The following is a 20,146-nucleotide window of genomic DNA, read 5'->3' as shown; positions in this document are numbered from 1 at the left end:
TTTTTATACTTCACTGCCGCCTTCTAGCTTTCTCCAAGTAACTGCATCTTAGAAGATATTAGAGGGGGGTACATCTCATTTTATTTATGGCCTTTGCACAGTAACAAGTTTCAGTTATTATAATCTGACTGAAATAAGAAACCATAATCCATGGATGAAAAGACAGTGGACAAACTCAGTTAAATCCCTAGTACCCTGAGGACGTATATTTTGTCCATTTCTGGTTTTTTATGTTCCCTTTTTTCTGCTGTTATTCCCAACTTTAACTTTTGAAAAGCCAAGCAGTTTAAGTGGCCGGGCCTGGGGAGCTTATTTGTATGCAGCACAAATTTCAGGATCTGTTCCCAAGCCTGTGCAGAGTGAAAAATGGCCTGCATTTTCTTGATAGCCCATGTGGTTGTAAAGAATAAATGGCTAATGAATTACAGATGAACATTGACGCAAATTAATCTTCCTGATGTCCCTGGGTTATATGGCAGCCATTTAAAAGTTTAATCAATACACTAAAGTTGAAAACATGCAGGCACTGCAGTTGTTTGGATGTAATAAACATCAGAGGGAAACGGGAGGCTTGTACCCAGTCCATGTATCATAATGACAGGTATTTATGTTTAATGGACTAAATATTTTTTATTGGAAGAGAGCAAATGTCAGCTTAACTTTGTAAGCCCGGCATTCAACTTTCCTTTGAGGTTGGTGAGAGACGGCTGACATGTCATTGAAAATGAAATGTAAAAAAACCAATTGAGACAAAGCGAGGATAAGGAGCTGTTTTGCCGACGAGATGTTGCTTTAATGCTCTGCAACTATTCATTAAATAAAATGTAAACTCTACCATTTCAAACGTTGCAGTAAAATGCTTTACTAGGGCAGACTTTTAATGGTTATTAGGGAAAACAAGAGCCAACCGCTGCCAAATATTCTTTTCTGGGAAACATTTTATTTGAAAAGTCTTTTCCTGAGTTACAGTTTCAGAAGATTTATAATTATGGAACAGTCATCTCCCCCTCCCCCTTTCTTTTTTGAGACAAAGAAAAACAGAAAAATAACTTTCAGTATAACCATTTGATGGTCTTTTTTTTCCCCTTTGAACAGAGTAATAGCTTTATATAAGCTTCCCAGAGACTTGGATATTAATTGCACTTGAAATCAATAAACTTTAGAGCCATGTGTGTCCAGAACTTAACCATCCTTGCTATAAATGGAGAAGGAGGCTATGCAAGACGGCCACACTCACCAGGCCTGCACAGTTGCATGGCTATGGCAAAGACCACATGAAGTTATTTTCTTTATGTCAAAAAAACGTTGTCATATCATTTGGTTTTATGAGAAGACAGACTTCTTCCCTGTTAAACAAAAAATTCAAATACATGGGAGAAAAAAAGAACATCCTGTACCTGCTTTCTGTAGTATCTTTTAGTACCCCATTTTTTGGCTGATATTTCCTGGATGGACCCTTGATGATTTAAAGTGGTCTCATAAAACTTCTGGTAATGTGTACTGTGAAAACACATCAGAAAAGGAGGATGGTTGAAATCCTGTGGGTCACTGTTTGCTTTCTTGGTGCTTGGCTGAACTGGTTCTCTTGACTTCATCAACTGTCTAAAATATTTCAAACATTTAAATAACTGCTCTTAACAGTGCAGTGAGTCATCTGGTGAAAGTTTGATGAGTGCCCTCCTATTTTAAGATCTCCAAGCCTTTACCAAAGGCTATTTAAGCCAAGTGCAACTATAGACAAGTGCATTGGAGGAGAGCAGAAATCTTGTATTATTTCACAGGCAGTGAAGATGCTTCTGGTTAGATAGAAATGGTAGGCAAACCTTTTAAAATTGTTATTTTAACAAATTCATCTCAACATATTTTTATGTTGCATCAGGTTCTACTCAGTTAAGGTGTCTACTAATACTGAATTGTGAATTAATCTGTATCTGCCTCAATGTTGTAGATTTATGGTGTCATGTTTATAAGGTATCATACGCTGCTTCCTGATGACAAAATAATTGTTGAAGAGCATCTGAAAATGTTGCTCATCTATTCCCTGGATGACAAGCTATTTCCATTTTTGAGCAAGCCAAAAATAAGTAAGTGTTTACACCATGAAAAGTAAAAGACTGAAATGTGCACATTGGCCAGACAGTCTGTGAAGGCTGAAGAACTGTGTGGCACAAGACTGAAACCACACAAAAATGGCCTCTTTTAATTCCCCTCTTCTGCTACCCTGTCCCAAATACTGCAGCTTCTTAATCTCAAGGACCTAGTATGGCCTAATGAGATGATGCTCCAGACACTCTACTTTGTCCTGACCCTATATCCTGCACTAGGGTTACTCTTTCCATGGCATGGCCACTGCCCACTATGGCTGGAATTTGCCTGGAATGCAGTGCAGGGCAGCTGAGCCACGACTTCCTGGGTTTTGGCCATTAGAAATGCTCTGCTTTCTCTGTAGTCCTGAGCTGTCTTCACTGTGACTGGGGAAGAGAAAGGTTGGAATCTTGTTTCCTCAATAAAGCATCAAAGACTTAGAAGCAGCATTGCAGTGTCCTGCTGAATTAAGTTAAAGTTTGGTTCAGCTTAAAAAATTGTCTTTTGTTTCATAAAGCTCAAAGGCAGTTTTCCAAAACTGCTCAAGAGCGGTAGGCTTTAGTGGCAGGTGAAGTAAAACAGCAGATATCTACAGCAAAACACTTACAAGATTGTACCAGACACAGGTGGTGCAATAGAAAACTGGAGGTAAAGAGCGGGTGACATTAGATTGATTCTCTCTGTCAGATGGAAAACTCTCTTTTCAATAACTATTCACAACAAAATATCAAGTTCTCTGTAAAATGGTACATTGGGGAGTGCAAGCCACCACTATCTAACACACTACTCCAGCAAAAAAAAAAAATTAATAAGTTATTTTCTTGATCAAACTATTATACTTTGACTAAATTAGTCTGAGTCAGATTTTTACAAGAAGCTTGAACTTCAGACAAAGAAATCCCTTTTGCTGGGGTTTCTGAATATTTAAGTTCTGTAGAGAGGCTGCTGCTATTATAGGCTTAATGGATAAAATAGACATAAAAAGTAAAAATATATGTTATAAAATATTTCTTTTAAAGCAAAAAATGTGTCAACTCCAAGACTTCATGTTTAAAGTGAGCTTCAATTTCATTGAGAGAAAATATCAAAGGATTTATCAATTGACAGGATTATTAGTGATTAAATGTGGCTTTTTGAGAGGACTTTTGTTTCAGTTCAAAGCCATATATGTACTTACATATAGCAACCTCACACAACTGTCTTGAAGATTTACCAGTCCAGACACACAAATCTACCTGCTCACCCCTTGCCTTAATAAGTAACAATGAAAAAATTGAATGGTGTTTTATCTGTCCATCACAAAAAATTACTTCTGACTGCTGTCTGGGTGATGTTTTCCAAGGCTGATGCTTACCAAGCATTTAAGTACATATTGTGTTTCAGCTTTTTCCTACATAGTACCAGTGCAACAAAGATGCACAGTATGCCTGTCATATATTCAAAATATTTAAATAGTGTTATAAAACTAATAATCTAAAATTAGTTTAATCTAAGTGAAAAAGGAGATAGGAAATCATGATTTGAAGTACCTTTTTCTTTACCATGTTCCTTTTAAATTCCTCAGGAATACAAATGTGATGCTAAAGGGTGAAAGCAGTTTGAGAATAATGCCAGTCGCAGCCTTCTTAAACTGGGAGCCACAGTCCTGACAGCTATTAAAAAAATAAAGTAACTTTTGGGTTTGATTTTGTATAATGAGCACATGACAAAAAGGTTTACTTCTACGTTATCCTGCAGGTGTAACTGCTGTCTGTCAATTTATCCTGTATTTTATTTTGATGATGAGAGAACACTAGGGAGAATAAAAAATTCTCTTCATCAAAAACCTTAACAGGAAAGAAAAATGTCTCAAGACAATTTCATGTATTGGTGGTTATTTGTGATGGTTAAAAGAATTATCTGAAAACAAAGAACTCTTTCACAATGAATCTAAACACAAAAGCTTTAATAACATTTACATCTGTGTATCATCCATGTCTCCAAATGCAAGTCATGAATAACACATAAACTAGAGTATATAGGGAACAGAAGTGCTAGCACATCATTTAAAATCCAACACACCCCATCGTCAGTGGAATCAAATACACAGCAGGAATGGTTCCAGTTGATAGACACACAATGAAGTCATTGAAAATGAAAACATATTAATTATGTTCCTAAAGGTTAAGAGAGGAATGGCTGAATTCTCTAATCCTGGGCTAATATTAGTGCCCCAAATCCATGCAGGAATGTCATAATGTTTCAAAAATTGTGGAAAATTTTAGTCACATTTATTTGTATCTCACCTATGATTGACTCTACAGAATGGGGGTAACAGGGGGAAGAGCAGGAAGTACAAGACAAAGACAAAACCAGGGAGAATTATCAACAAAAAAAAAAAAAAGATCTTGGTCCAAACAAGCCACTTGCACTACATGAGCTAATTGTAAGAATAGACCATTTCTAAACTGCAGCTGTTATGTGCTTAAGCAAACCCTGCTGGGAGAACAGCTTTGTAGAACACCTCTCCTTACACAGACACATGGAGCGTCCTTTAACAGAGGAATTCAAAGTGCAGTGTGTAAGGGAAATCTTTTCTGCTTCCAAATTTTCCTGAGCTTATTACAGGATGTAAGCCTAGCTTGTCACTCTGACATAGGCTTCCCTTAAGTGTTTTCTATTTTCATTATCTTCTTGCCTATGTTAAATCACAACAACCTAGGGTGAAGACTGTGTGTGGGTATGTTGGGAAATGAGTAAGGGGGGGCTGAGGGGAAACGCTCAGGTTGTGTGATATAAAATGATAGGAGTCAAAAACCCCACAAAATACCTAGCTTGGTCACAGTTGTTTTCTTTGTATAATATTTTTTGGTTTTCACTCATTTCATAGTTAATTTTAGATGTATTCTTTCTTTCCTCTTTTCCCCACCCTCCCTCAAATCCTTATCCTGTCATCTTCAAAACAAAGCTATTGCACCTGGGTTCCCAACTACATTAACTCCGTTGTGCTGGTGTGCTCAACACCTCTCTCCTTAACATCTTTATGCTAAAACCCAAATCCTCCCAACAGCAAGGGGTTAATTGTCTGTTTTCAATGTACTTTAAAACTCTCAGCTCTTGGGAATGATGTTTCCATGAGGATTGGATGTAATTACAAAATAATATAGGCACTCTGTCTTATTTTCAGGGAATGATACTTCAGTCCTTGCTGGTTTTGCTGCATGTGTTTATATTGGGGCTCTTCTTTCAGTGTACTTGATGCAAGGTATTTGCAAATTTGAGCCTTTGGGCTTTAAATGTTGTGCTGCTTCTTCTGTTCCTTATTCACTACAGATTAGGTATAATTGATGACCTGCATTTACAGACATGGGTGGTATACAGATGTAAATGTTATTATAGCTTTTATATTTTATGTTCTTTCTGAAAGATCATTTTGTCTTTGAATAATACTCCTGTTCAGATTTTGGGGGGTTTATCTCTAAAAGAGAATATGAAATGGATATTGCACATCGTATATTTCTTAAAAGTAATTTGGAATTTTAGGGTATGGGATTGGTGGTGACTGATACACTGCCTGGATGAGATATATCCCTTTGAAAATAACAGCGCCAGTACATGCCTGCATCTGTCTAACCTCATAATTCACTTTCACATTGGGTTATGGATGTCTGCATTCAGTGAGTCTATCTTCCCTTTAGGTATTATTTCAGCCCTTTGAGATAATAAGGAAAGTTTAATTGCGTTGTTAATTGATTTTTTGCACAACATTATTACCTTGATTGATTGCAGAGTTGATGAAAATGTTAGACACAGGCAGTGTAAAGTATCAGCCCAGTAAGGAGTGGGAGCCTTGTGGAGAATAGATAACCTTGATGTTAAGAGCTATATCCTTCAGATATGTCTTCCCTTGACATATTGATGGCCCTTGAAAAGGGAAAAGCTGATTGTATGCAGAATGCAATCATTAAACCCACTTCAGCTGGCTGTTGATTAATTTGTTTTTTCCTGAAGGATCTAGTTAAAGAGAAGGCCTCACTAGTATCAACAGCAGCCATTTTCCAGGCTTCAGATTATACTTAACCCTCTCCTAGAAGAAAGAAAAATGAGGCTGTCTTGGTATAGACAGGCAGATTGTCTGCAAACATTCAGTCCTACTGCAATTTGGGGATTATAACACTCACTTTACCCCGTTAACTACTGCTTCCTCTGTGACCTCTCCTCCCCTGCCTTCAGTATTCAGCTTTGCCACAGCTAGCAGAAAGTCACGTTTGATGTTTTCTGAGTAAGGCCAGTGTCTGTTCTCAGCAGAGATGCCAACAGGGATGTCAAGCTTGTTTTGCCCAAAGACTGAAATACTTCAGTAGCATATCGCTGCTTCCCAGGAGCCTCTCTGAAAGGACCACAGGGTTCACTGCACACACGTAAGTGGTTAAGCTTTCCTTATCCCTGAAAAGATCTTTCTTGTATAATTTTTTGTTATTACTTCTGAGATCTTTGAGGTTTTCTGTAGGGCAGTTTGTGCTGTTCAGCAGTGCCCCAGGCTTAACAGCAGCACTCGTGTGCCCTGTTGTTGAATACATTTAACCAAACAGTGGCTGTGTATGACTGGCTTTCCTGCTGTGAATTCATGTGATGGTCTAATCCCACACTACCTGCTACCTGCAGAGGACTTTCTGTTTTAATACCACCCACTCTGAGAGCAAAGGTGAAGAGTATTGCCTAAATGGCCTTGCTGTGGCAGAAGGGGCTTCCTTGGCTGCAAAACAATCTCGGGACTGAGAGACAGCTTCTGTCTTAAGCCTTTCTTTTCTTTGTACCAGCAAACAACTCAACACATCCAAAATATATATGCAGCTTGAACCAAGCAATTTAATGCCCCTGAGTGTGGTGGAGATTTTATTCTTCCATTAACCATTTAAAGGATGTTTGGTAAAGTAACAGGTTATTGCTTCCTGTTTAGCTTGGTAGTCTCAAAGACAGTCACTCTTTTTTTGTCCTTCTGAGTCATAACAGTGACCACTGTTGTTTGATTATTTTCTAGCCACGTGTGTTTTATTAGGTCCATCGTGAACATTTTGCCAGTGAGCTCCTTTTTCATATGGGGACATGTAAACTTGTGACATAGTCAAGTCTGACAAATTTGAACCAGCCAAATAAGTGAGTAATATTTCAAGCTGTCAAAGCGGGCAAATACTGATTGACTGACACACTCCAAAAGCTCTCACCAATAGCCACGCTCTGGTGGAAAATGTTTACTAAGCAGAATACTTGTTAGAAAGTCTTTAGTGCTTTAACTAAACTTTAATGACTCTGACCCTAGTGGAGGGGTTTTAATGTGCCTCTCGAGCTGTTTCTTAGTCCCCAATTTCTTATCTTTAGTAAAAGCTCCCATAGAGACTAAAGTGCACCTGTAAATGATGTTCTACTGGCCACTGTGATTTAACCTTCAGCCCCCTCCCATTAGCATATTTTATAAGGAGACTGAGGAAAGGGGAAAGGATAGAAAACGATGACAATATTTTGGCTTTCAGTACTGGAGGCAGGTTGGGACTAGACTATGGCCAGTTACTATTTAGCAATAGCAGATGGTGCTATGTGTCATATAGAAGAGAACAAAATTCTACCAAGAGGCAAGCCCAGATTTAGTCCAGAGAACTACATATTTTCTGAATACTTTGTGTTTGGATCCAGATGCACTTTTGATTACACTTGATGCTAAATAGTAATAGTGACAGACGAGAGAAAGGAGCTCACCTGTTGTTGTGGGCTCTTGATGTGTCTCACAGAGTGCCAGATGGGAATCCAGGGCCTTGTAGTACCTGCTTCTCAAAAAACACCTATTTTTTATAAGGAAAAATCATAGCAATCTCATCGTTAGCAATTACTTAAATGTATTTTTTTGTTGTTGTTGTTTCTGAGGAAGGGCTTGTGGAAAGCAGCAAGTAATGGCAGACAAAGAAGGTTCCCTTAACTGTATCATAATGTGACAGCAGCACTATTTAATTATGCTCTTTAATTTTATTTGAGAGACTTTCTTTCCCAGCTTTAAAAATAAAAAGCAACTTGTCTTTATTTCAGATGACTCTCTTGAGAAATTTCAAACCAGTTGAACCAGACTGAATTTTCTATGGCTTTTTTTTTTCCCTAATGTGAACTCCTGCAGCAGGAACACATTTGAGATCCAAAAGCAAGTTTTACTCATGAGATGAGCCAAATTTATGTCTAAACTCTCCAGAAGGGCCCTGCTGCTCAAATTTTTTTCACAGAAGAATTTGTAATTTTATTGGAATGCTTGCAGACTTTCCGAACAATTATTCCAAAAGTTTGCTTTCTGCCCCATAAATCATGGTGCATTTGTTTAATTCTATCACAGTTACAAAAAGAACTTACTTCCCTCTTTTTTCCTCTCACATTTTACTGCTAATGCAATCTGTGCATGGTTAAGGTTTGTGAAGTATGATTTAATTATAGTCACTTTTTGTTTTCTTAATGACCTTGTCGTTCTTTATGGTTTAGTTCCATTGCTGAGTAGTGTAAGTTTTATTATTAGAATGTAGCCCAAAGAACAGAGCAGCCAGCAGAAAGGCCATTTTTGCATACGTTAGCCAAATTAACTGAAAATCTCCTAAATTGTACGGTGAGTGTACACTGAACAGCTGAACTTTAGTATAGGGTTGGGAAGGGATTTTAGAACCTCCTTTTCCTCCATCATTCTGAATATGTAATAAGTGTCTCTTACATCACTTCGGTGGTCGCACCGTTGCATTAACGAAAGTAAGAGAAAGGTGGTTCAAAGCAGTGCTGGCATTTACGCCGTGAATACGAGAGAATAACAAATGCCTCTCCCCCGACAGCATTTCCAGCCTTTTGTTCGGAGCGATGCCCCGCCGCCAGCGCTCACCCTGGGGCTCCCCAGCTCAGCCCGGCAGAAGCCCGGCTGCTGGGCCAGAGGCTGCGGGCAGAGCTTGTACCAGTGCAGGCTGCTGGGCCAGAGGCTGCGAGCAGAGCTTGTACCAGTGCAGGCTGCTGGGCCAGAGGCTGCGAGCAGAGCTTGTACCAGTGCAGGCTGCTGGGCCAGAGGCTGCGAGCAGAGCTTGTACCAGTGCAGGCTGCTGGGTGAGGAGCTGCGAGCAGAGCTTGTACCAGTGCAGGCTGCTGGGCCACAGGCTGCGGGCAGAGCTTGCACCAGTGCAGGCTGCTGGGCCAGAGGCTGCGAGCAGAGCTTGTACCAGTGCAGGCTGCTGGGCCACAGGCTGCGGGCAGAGCTTGCACCAGTGCAGGCTGCTGGGCCAGAGGCTGCGAGCAGAGCTTGTACCAGTGCAGGCTGCTGGGCCACAGGCTGCGGGCAGAGCTTGCACCAGTGCAGGCTGCTGGGCCAGAGGCTGCGGGCAGAGCTTGTACCAGTGCAGGCTGCTGGGCCAGAGGCTGCGAGCAGAGCTTGTACCAGTGCAGGCTGCTGGGCCACAGGCTGCGGGCAGAGCTTGTACCAGTGCAGGCTGCTGGGCCAGAGGCTGCGGGCAGAGCTTGTACCAGTGCAGGCTGCTGGGCCAGAGGCTGCGGGCAGAGCTTGCACCAGTGCAGGCTGCTGGGCCACAGGCTGCGGGCAGAGCTTGCACCAGTGCAGGCTGCTGGGCGAGGGGCTGAGAGCAGAGCTTGTACCAGTGCAGGCTGCTGGGCCAGAGGCTGTGAGCAGAGCTTGTACCGGTGCAGGCTGCTGGGCGAGGGGCTGAGAGCAGAGCTTGTACCAGTGCAGGCTGCTGGGCCAGAGGCTGCCTTCTTTCAGGAGCACCGCTGTTACCACTGCGGGCTCCGCCGGCGGCAGCGGGGCGCGCTCAGCGCTGCCGCCCGCGATCGCCGCCCGCCCGCGCGGCTCGGCGCGGCGCGGCGGGGCTGGCACAAAGAGCTGCTGCCCTCTAGTGTCCGGGGCCCGCCCGCACAGCCAGCCCGCGGTGCGCGGCCGGGACCCGACCTGGCGGAGCATTTACTGCCCCTGTCTGTCTGTCTGTCCGCTTCTGCTTTCATTCACACCATGGGTGGGAGAATGAGACACACCGAGACCCGAAGCACTGCGAGCCCAAACTTCCTCTCCTCCATCTCCTTCAGTATCTCCAAATGTAAGCATCAGTCCGTAAAATTTGGCACGCTGATGCTTTCTGTGCACTTGGGTTTCTTTGATTACAGTATCTAGCTAAGTACAAAATTTATGCGTCTGAGGAATTGAAAAAAAAATCTGCTTTAATTTTGCAACATATTTCACAGCAAGTATTTAATTATAAAGTCAGTATTAATTCTCTCCATGTCAGTAATGGTGCAAAACTGGTAAAGGTACACTGAACAGGTAAAAGCATTTGGTTTGGAGTTTTTGTTTATTTGGTTGTGTATTTTTGTTGCATGCTTTTTGTTTCATTTTCACTAGGAAAAGACATCCCAACCCCCCAATATATTTCTCTGATGATAGTTACAATGAGCATGGAAAGATTCCAAAGAAATCCCAAGTGCAGAACCCTAAATTGTCACAATGATACCCAGAGGAGTATGGAACTGGTTAATGATTTAAAGTATTATGCCCTAAATGCTCCTATTTTAGCCAACAGTAGAGAATCTGTAGACAGCACATGCCCAGATCAAAGCTGATCATGTCAATGTCATTCAAGGAGGGAAGGATACCCTCCTTTCCCCCTGCTCTCCCCCCTACCCTTTTTTTAAACAAAGTATGACATCTGAGGAACAGTGTGTTGATTGTTCCACTGCCAGGATACGCATAATGGAAACATTAGCTCCAAGATAACTTTTAATCTGTCAGCCTAATGGCTCCTTAATGTGTAGAGGGCTTTAAATGTATGTCAGCCAGGGCTGTATAAAGTAATATAGTTTGTGGCCTGAATGGATCTAGATGACTCCACACCATGACACAATATGGTTTATTATTAAGTATCAGCTCATCAGCTTATTCCCACGGACTTAGACAAGCTTCTCAATTTTCCAGTAACAGATTATGTGAGAAAAAGCTTGCAGTGCATTTTTTTTTTTTTTTTTTTTTACTTTTCCCTTCTCCCCCTGCTTCCAAATTACAAGTTTCTTCCCTGGTTGCACTGGGAGCCCTGAAGTGTATTTACAGCAGGCTGCACTTTATCACACATCAGCTTGACTGCTAGTTTACACTGAACATTTGTGCAGCTTCCTTGGCCCAGGATGCAAACTTCACATCTTTGTATTCCTATCACCTTCATTGCAAATTTTTCCAACATCCCCTCCCTGTTGACTGCTTTGCTCCCCCCTCCCCTACTCTCACTTCCCTGCATACTCCCCCCTTTTTCCCCCTTCCCACAAACAGGCCAGTGAGACTTGACATGTCACAGCACTTGTCTGTGCAGGATACTTGCAATAATTCAGTGTGTTAGTTTGCCTTCTGTGATTCCTCTCAGCTCTAGCTTAGGTGTGTAATTCTCACACCATTGCTGTAGACTGGATACAGATTTGATTTTGTGTCTTTCAGTAATTTCTTTCAGTCTGAAAGACCATTTTTGTGCCCCGTGCTGTAGGGTGTCCAGAGGAAAATGTTATCATTTTTCGGCATCCCTGTGCAGGGAGCAGAGCAGAGGTAATTCATCTCCTCTGAATGGGAAGGTTACCTTCCTTGAATGCTGTTACCCTCAGAGAGAGGGGGGAGTCAGGATCAGCAGTTTATTTCAGTTTACTACTGAAGGTATGTCTCCTTTCTCCAGGAAACCTGCAATGGACCACAATCCCTAATTCACAGGCACCTCTTTGGGAGTATTTGGGGACCACTCTGTGAGGACTGTGGCCCTGGTGAAGGAATTTTGCCTTAGCCACAGCCAGTTCTGTCCCCAGCCTTCTCAAGCAAAACCTCACCCCTTTATGCATAGCTACTTTTTGATAAATTATGCATCATTTTTGCTTACATTTACTGTTTCTATCCTCTTAAAAGTAAATTAACTAGTTTATAATACAAGGAACATTAATATTTGTGTATTTGTTATGTGAACACTTGTGAGTATGTTATGATAATATTTTAGGTATTTATCTGGGTTTTGTTTCTTGCTGTGGTATTTCAGGTCATTTTAAGATTCCTTTCCACAGCATTTAGCTGTGGTACAACCAAAGGCTTTCTTATCTGTTGTATTCTCCTCTTTCTGTTGCTACTTCTTCTCTGGTTTAAGGAGTCAAGCTCCTGTGTCTTGACTCCAGCTGGGAGCAATCTGGAAATGTGGTTGCAGCAAACAGATGCAATGGTAGCAGCCAGAGAGCCCATCACATTAGCAAGGACAGCTGCAACTCTTGTGTTGTTGTCCTGTGTCACACTGCAGTTTGTGAGCTCGCTCAGTCCTCCCCACGCTGGCAGGGCTTTGTTTGCTGGGGCTGAGTGCAAGCTGGACCTCTCTGGGTTACACACTTGGCTGCTTTGGGGAGTGCTTGGTGACACAGATGATCCTTTACACCTTTTCTTGTCTTCCAAGGGATCTTCTCAGATTCCTGTGTCAGAGAATTCATAGGCTAGTTCATAGAGAAACAAGCTGGTTTCAATAGAAACAAGCATTCTGTTTCACCAAAAGAATCTGCAAATAAGTTGTCAACAAGACAGCTGGTTAAAGTTGTTAGAATTTCCAGGTAGATAAATACAAACTGAAAACTTACTAAACTCCTGTACAAAAGGGTTTGCTTTTGGGTTGTTGTTTTCTTTTTTTTTTTTTCCCACCTTTACATATCCCTTAGATAAAAAGATTTTTAAGAGTTTTAGATTAACTTGACTCATGGAGGTGTTTTGCCTAAATCAGTAGCATTATAGACTTTAAATTGTTCATAGCTAGGTATTTATTCTCCTCTAAATGTTGTCAGTAGGGAATTACTTTCCTTTATAGGAAGTTTATATTAATATTTAAGGGAATTTCACAGCTTCTGTTCATTAATTGTAGAATATGCCCAAGTGCCTATGAAAAAAATGATAATGGCATTGATATTTCATCCTGAAGGGTCTCAAAACAATTTACAGATTGGTAGTATAACCACACTGAGATGCACCCAGCTTCTTGGTGGAACATGGCAGCTGTTTAATAGCCCATAGCAAAACTATGCAACAGCAGGTTGTGCGAAAAGAGATGAATATGGATCAAATACAAATTGGCAGTGGAGGATTTAGGTACTGTGCTCTAATTAAAGTTAGGTGAAGTGGAATTCCAGTAGAATATTGAGTCTGTGTATGGAGTGCCACACTTTATCTGACCGCAGCTCCTGGTAGCAGGCCCTGTGGTTAGTCCCTGTGAGAGACAGGCAGAAGGCTGTTAGCTGAAATCCACTCCCTGAGTTTGACAAACACATTTAATTGTGAATACTTTGCTGCTTTCACTTGCAGAGGGGCTTATTAAAAACATTTGATGTTAAAATGGGTGCCTGGTGGGGATGTTGGGCAGATGTGGCAATAGGTTTTGATGGGGGTGGCAAAATTTTTTGCCTTGACTACTTAGTTTTAGTAATTACTTTTTAAAGAAAACTGAATGCTAGTGGAGGAAGCCGTGTTGCTGGAAGCTGCCCAAGTTGTGATGACTGAGAGGTGGGTTTTTCTAAATGTGGAGGATTAATGTGGTAGGAAAAAGGCAACAAGATGCTACCTGACAACAATTCCCTTAGATCACTGTCAGCTTGAGATGAATTTTGACCTGTAACTAACTAAGGCTGTATTATCTATAGGTCTAACACTTCCCATTGCAACTTGTTTTTGCCACTTCTGATATAATACATCTGCAAACCTTTTTTTTTGCTCTAGCAAAGCATACAGAGGTCTAAAAGCACCATAGCTCTCTGCAAAATATGCCAAATTTAAAAGGAGCTAACATGACTCGAACTTTTTCACATACTTTAGTATGCATGCATGTATGTATTTATTTATTTGGATAATTGGGTTTTCCCTTAGCTAAGGAAAGGCTGGTGCTGCTGACATTACAATGTGTTTGTGAAGCAAGACTGATACCACAACACATGCAAGCAACTGCAAGGTCATTACTTACCCAGCGTAATTAGAACATCCATTCCAAAGGATGGAAACATTTAAAAGATAAAGAGTGAATTTAAAAATGATTCTTCCCAATGCAATTTTTTCATAATTATAGTTCTAACAGCTTGTGGTGATGGTAGAATCAGCTACTTAAGAAAAATTAGAAGCCTCATTCAGGGAAGATGATCCCTCAAGAGACCTTGTGTTGTCATTTCTTAAGAACCTCGAGCAGAAACCTCATTCTGGATGCTGTGTATTGTTTTGATGTATAGGGGGTATATTTAGCTTATTATGGCCAATGCTGGATATTTTAATTAAAAACACAAGAACAGCCACAGATGTATTGTTTTCCCCTCATTCTTTCCCTTGTCTGTGTGCAAAAGAGCAAGTGTACTCCCAGCCCTGCAAGGAAAGAATACCATAGCAGATAGGCAGAAAAAAAGCAGTAGCTTTCCTAAATTCACTTGTGACATATCTTAGCATCAAAATTCTCATTGCAGCACACAAACATTTTGCAGCTCTCTGAGCTTTCTGTAGTTGCCAAAGGGAGGTGGGACATAAAGAGGAAAAACAAAGCAAAACAAATAACCATGCCAGTCACCGCATTTAATTTATGAGCAAGATTATTGTTTTACAAATAACCTTCATGATAAACAAGGTCTCATGGCAACATTTTCAACTGTGCTTTTATCAAGGCTCTCTGAGCAGCATGTGTAATATGCCTGGCAATCGAATCACAGCTGTGTGCCTGGGTAGGGAATCTCTGCGGAGACAACACTTCCTTAATTTAAACAATTGTAGGCTGCAGGATTTCAAAAATTTCAGCTGACTTTAACTGTCACTAGCCCAAGCACCTTTATCCCCAGGCGAGCAGCAGCAGCTGGATTTCATTTCCTGCTGCCAGACTGTCCGACATCTTTGCTGAACATCCCGGGAACAGAGCGTCTTTACTTTAAGGATTTTATTCAAGGTGACAGCTCCTCACACTTTAGTGTTCAGATCACCTCAAGTAGCTGAGATATCAGTGAAAATGAGAGCACTTCTCCAGCAAACTCCAAATTTAGATTGACTGAGGTTATCCTTAGGCCTCTAGACCCAGCCTCCACGACAGCACAGGCCTGCCAGTAACTTTAAAACTACAGTGGAGTTTGTAATGATGTCTGGGGAGAAATATTCTGCCAGAGCAGTGGAGGATACTATAAGCGATAGGAAATGATGTCAGATTTAGTTAGGACTGGAGACAGTGTTAGAATATACTTGGCATAATATGGCACCGGTATCTCTGTCAGCATCTCTGTTTTCTGTCACCGCACACAATCCCAGGCCTGTCTGTAGCCCTGACAGTGTCTTTTCAGATCAGGTTATTGCCAACTTGGAGACTGGCTCAGCACAGCACCATACAGCCCCCTTTGTTTGAAGTCTGCCCTTTTGTCATTAATGCACTTGATGTCTATTTAAATCTGACGGTGAATACAGTATCTGTTTTCCTGTCAGGAGATCATTGACAATATTAATACCTCATGTCCTTGCCTCATTTTCTAAGCACTGACACCTAGCTATAGTCTCCAGCATTCATCAAACAGCACTCTCTCACCAGCATCTCTATAAACAGTCTTGCTTCCAGTCCTTAAGAAATGCAGCAGATCTCAAACAAGACTTTTATCAATGCCAGTGAAAAAGATGTCTAAAGAAGGTCATTAATAAACTGCTCATATCCTTTGCATTTAGAGCTCTAAATGTCCTTGTTGCCAACTTGGAATATCTGCTTAGGGAAAGAATAACTTGGTCATCATTAGACTCTTGTTTAGGAGTGCTGTCATCATCCTTTGCATGTGGAAACTGCTTGACTAGTGAAATTATTGAAATTGAAATTATTGAAGAAAGCTCTATGCAGGAGGGGAAAATGATCAGGCACTGCACTGTATAGTCCCCACTGCATTTGTATTATCCTGAAGAGGAGTGTTTTTCACGACAAATGACAGGCCAATCTATTTCCCCCCAACACCCCTCATAGGAACATGTTGCCATCATGATGTCTTAGAGAGGAAGAAGAGCATGGATTTAGATTATTCTTTCATGATCCATGCCTTCCAAAGCTTTAGTAGCTTATGTATCTTAACTATATCCAGACACTATACTGGTAAACAATGGCGCAGAATATAAAAGCTTGCATAGTTAATTCATACTCCAAGTGGGAACTGTAACAGCTGTGTGAGTTCTGGAAATCTAAAACAAGAAAGAATTGAAGATCTGCTCCTCCCCCTTCTTTACCCTTTATGTAAGGCAGTGCTTGTCTCCTTTGGGCTAGGTTATGTTTGCCCTATGGAGGTGAGCTGGATACTTCAGTGACTGCTCTGGTAAGACACTCCCAAGGCAGAGGGGACCCCTCCACCTTCTTTCTGTTCATGGGAGATGACTTTAATTTGAGTATACATGTCTGAGGGCTCAAAGAGTAACTCTGCTAGTAAAATTTAGCATCTTTGAGGATGTTCACAGGTGGGATGTAACTGTGAACTTACGCTTTCACATACCACTTAGTACCACCAGAGGGGATGCTTTTGAATAAGGTAGTGAGATTTGCAGGTATGTGTGTCTCACCCACAGCAGTTAAGGCCTCCTCAGGCATCTTTCTGAGTGTACTCACTGTGAATAATGTGCCTTGCCTCCCAAAACCAGTATTATGGCTAATTATTGAAAGCATCCCGCATGTGCCAATATTTAGTGTAATTAAATTGTATCTTGCTCATGGGATGTTGCAGTGTTGTTTGGAGACATACTTTGGAAATGTTTTTATTGAATATTTATTTGTATGTATAAAAATGCTGGAGTCTGGGGAGGCCAACTGTTCTGGCCCATGTCTGTCAATGGCTTCCCATATAGACTTCAGCCACTCCGTTCAGCTCTCTGTCACTGAAAACAAAGGTGATTTAGGTGCTTGCAGTATGACTTTGGAAAAGTTTGACAGGTAGGATCCACATTAACCTATTATTTGCTGTTGAGGTTTTTGGGGTATTTTTGTTTGTTTGTTTTGTTTTGTTTATTTTTGGGGTTTTTTTCTTTTTGGTTTCATTCATCAGGAAAACTTTTTAAACACATAGCAGGGAGACAGCAGAGAGGACAAAATATAATTTCAACCCAGACTTTCTGGTTTTTTTTAGAAGCAGGAGAGAGGTACTGTGATTTAAAACACACTGTATGATGTTTCAGTGTTATTTAGTTCTAGTTTTGAAGATACTCGTGGATGTATGTTTAACAGGATAGCTCATGTAGGTATTTGAACACATTTTTCGACTGGGTTCAAAGCTGCTGATTGAAATGGCAATACTGAATATTTGAAATGCACAAACTTTCTTTCTTTTGCAGGACAAGAAAAAACTGCTCCTTTCCCTTTTTCAAATTTCCCAAGTTATGTGCTTTATTGCATGTTATTCTACTTCAATCCTAACTGTAATTAATTTCCTTTTTATTGTAGGCATTTTGGGGAAATGTCGCTACATTTACTATGGAAAACATTCCGAGGGCAACAGATTCATCCGAGATGACCAGCTGTAAAACACAGTGCTGTTTGGTGCCTCTTCAGTCCCTCCACATGAGAAGCACAAATCACACCTACATTTTAAGCATGTAACTAAAGTCCTCTAGTGCCTTCTGCTGACTTTGCCAAGCCTGTCAAGATCATCCTTCTATCTTAGTCTGAGTAGTCACATAGAGATTGACATGATTGCCTTTAAGCAGGTCCCATCCACCAGTGTGACAGACAGCTGCAGCCGAGCACTGGGCTGGCAGGGGGAGCACGGTGATGGATTGCCTGGCCCGAGCTGCTGCAGCAGAGCAGGGTCACACCTGGGGCTGGACCGAGCCCGCTCCATCCGCGGCGCCTCCGAAAGCACCGCCTTTATCTCTGCCGGGCCTGCTCAGCCAAAGTAGTGCTGATATCTGAGTGTTTATAAAAGAGAGAGGCTGTAATTTCAGATGAAAAAGCCCTTATCTGTTCTTATTTTTTTCCCTGTGAATTAAGTGCTTGTGTTTCTATCATCTCGTACATGCTTACACAAATCCTTTCACAGTCTGGTAGCACACCCACCCACCCCCAAAATGAGCCTAGATGGATTATTTTTTCTTTCAGCAAGGAAAAAATATATATCCTGAAAACATTTTGGCCGTGCAAAGCACTGTCAATTTGTATAGATGTTCATATGCAAAGGAAAAGGATTTTATAATTTCCCAGACAAATTTTTCTAATTTTTGAATCACATCTCATTGTTTAGTAGCTCTTACCTTCAGAAAAGAGAACATTTCTTTATGTTGTAAAATAATGTCATAACTTAACTGTTTACACTTGGAAGCCCTCGTTAGTGATATTGACAGTGTGAATTATTTCTGGTTTATTGCACAAGCTATTTCTAACTTTTAGGGATTATGTTTATAATTAAATGCTTAAATTTGGGGAAAAAAGTGCTTAAAAGGAGTGATATAAATCTGCCACCAGATGGGTGTGATTATTCAGAGGAGAAAAAGGTCAACAAAAGTAATTGGTGGAATTAACATAATTAGCAGCTTTACTAATATATTAGAGAGACAATATCTACCTTTTGATATCTGTGTAAGAAAGGCTATTGTCAAATTTTCAGTCAAGAAAATAAAAAGGCAGGGCAAATTTTCTGCTTTACTGATAAAGAGGTTGGACATATTTAGAATCATTAACTTGTTACTGAGGAAAAAAATAAAGTCCCATACTTCATGCATGTACAATGGTATTGGCCAAGGAATATGCAGAAATTCTGACCTCTTGGCTGTTCCAAACCCATTCATACTGATCCCAATTGAGAGGTATCCATGCCTAGCTGTTCTTGGTTTGTTTGAAATTACTTGGTGGTCTTTATTCACTTTCCTGGTTAAAAAAAACCATACCAGTCTTTAGAAACTCACTACCTTGGGGGCTTTTATCAGCTGGCATTACAGGTGGAAGTGAACTGAACATGGAAGGCAGTCGTGAAAGCAGATGTGACTGATGAAATAGTGAGGCAGGCACTGGCTGGGTGCCAAAGGAAAGCTTGCTGCTGCTCAGCATTTTAGGCCTCACTCAGTAAACGGAAGCCTTTGCTCACTCTGCAAGTATATAATAAATTTTTAACAGATACTTAAAATCACTGATGAACATAGAATGATCCAGTTCACACCACTTGTAGCTCAAATAGAGATCTGAGCTGTTTGGTTGGTGTCTGGAAGGCATGTTCTAGCCACTTGTCATGCCTCTTCTAATGTCATACATGACCATAAATGTAAGGCCAATATAAGACATTGCAAGTCCGAGATGATACCAGATAAATGAAAACTACATGCCTTTTTCTTTAATCAAAAATATTAATAGAAATATTTAGGGCACTTGTCATCTGTTTTGGTCACCAAAATAACAGCAATCTTAGTTTGTTGCTATCATGATGTCTGTTTTGAATGCCTCCACACATTTTGGCTATGGCAATGTTATAGGCAGCAGGATTTGGAATAGGGATGTTTAGAATAACCTAATGTCACTTTCAGTCTGTTTGCATATATGTTCTTGTCTTTATAAAAGGCTTTAACCCTGCCTCAAACAATAAACAGCACTTGCAAACTGACCGCATGATTTTTCCATCTTTATTTTGCTTGTTTACTTTTCCTAATGTCAAAACCATTTCTATCATTTTCAGGAGTGTTTTTTTCCTAGCAAAGCTTTGGAGGCAAAAATATTTTTGGAATTAAATTTGAACAAATTCTCTTCCACTTTGGATTTAGTTTTCACTTGGGGGATTATGTACCTAGAATTAAATATGGTAAAGCCCTAATTGAAATCTTTTTGAAGGGAATTCACACTAAATGCCTCTGATTCTGGAAAATACAAAAGAAAATCTGTGAGTAATTATTTTGTTTTACTAGCATGGATTAGGATATTATTTAAAAACACGCATGGATGTGTATTACTGTTTATGCAAACGTCTTCTTTCTTTTTAAATATGCAGAGCATTATATTTTCTGATGTGTTCTGCTGAAATTCTGGTTCAAGACATGGCAGAATTTTCACACCTGGGGTTG

At 40.6% G+C, this 20,146-nt stretch overlaps 1 protein-coding gene across 4 annotated transcripts in view; it reads left to right on the top strand.

Moving 5' to 3' along the window:
- The window catches only part of LRMDA (leucine rich melanocyte differentiation associated), a 632,726-nt gene extending 613,034 nt beyond the window's left edge, over positions 1-19,692 (top strand). For all 4 annotated transcript variants that reach the window (XM_071438840.1, XM_071438838.1, XM_071438837.1 and 1 more), the window contains one exon: positions 17,547-19,692. In XM_071438840.1, coding sequence (XP_071294941.1) covers positions 17,547-17,626 — 80 coding nt within the window. In that variant the 3' untranslated portion in view covers positions 17,627-19,692. The remainder of the gene's footprint in view (positions 1-17,546) is intronic.
- Positions 19,693-20,146: the final 454 nt, after the last annotated feature.

Source organism: Agelaius tricolor, unplaced genomic scaffold (assembly GCF_023055355.1).
Source record: "Agelaius tricolor isolate 1412-34295 unplaced genomic scaffold, bAgeTri1.0.p SCAF_13, whole genome shotgun sequence".
NCBI classification, from domain to species: Eukaryota; Metazoa; Chordata; class Aves; order Passeriformes; family Icteridae; genus Agelaius; species Agelaius tricolor.
This window is presented reverse-complemented; position numbering and strand designations above follow the sequence as displayed.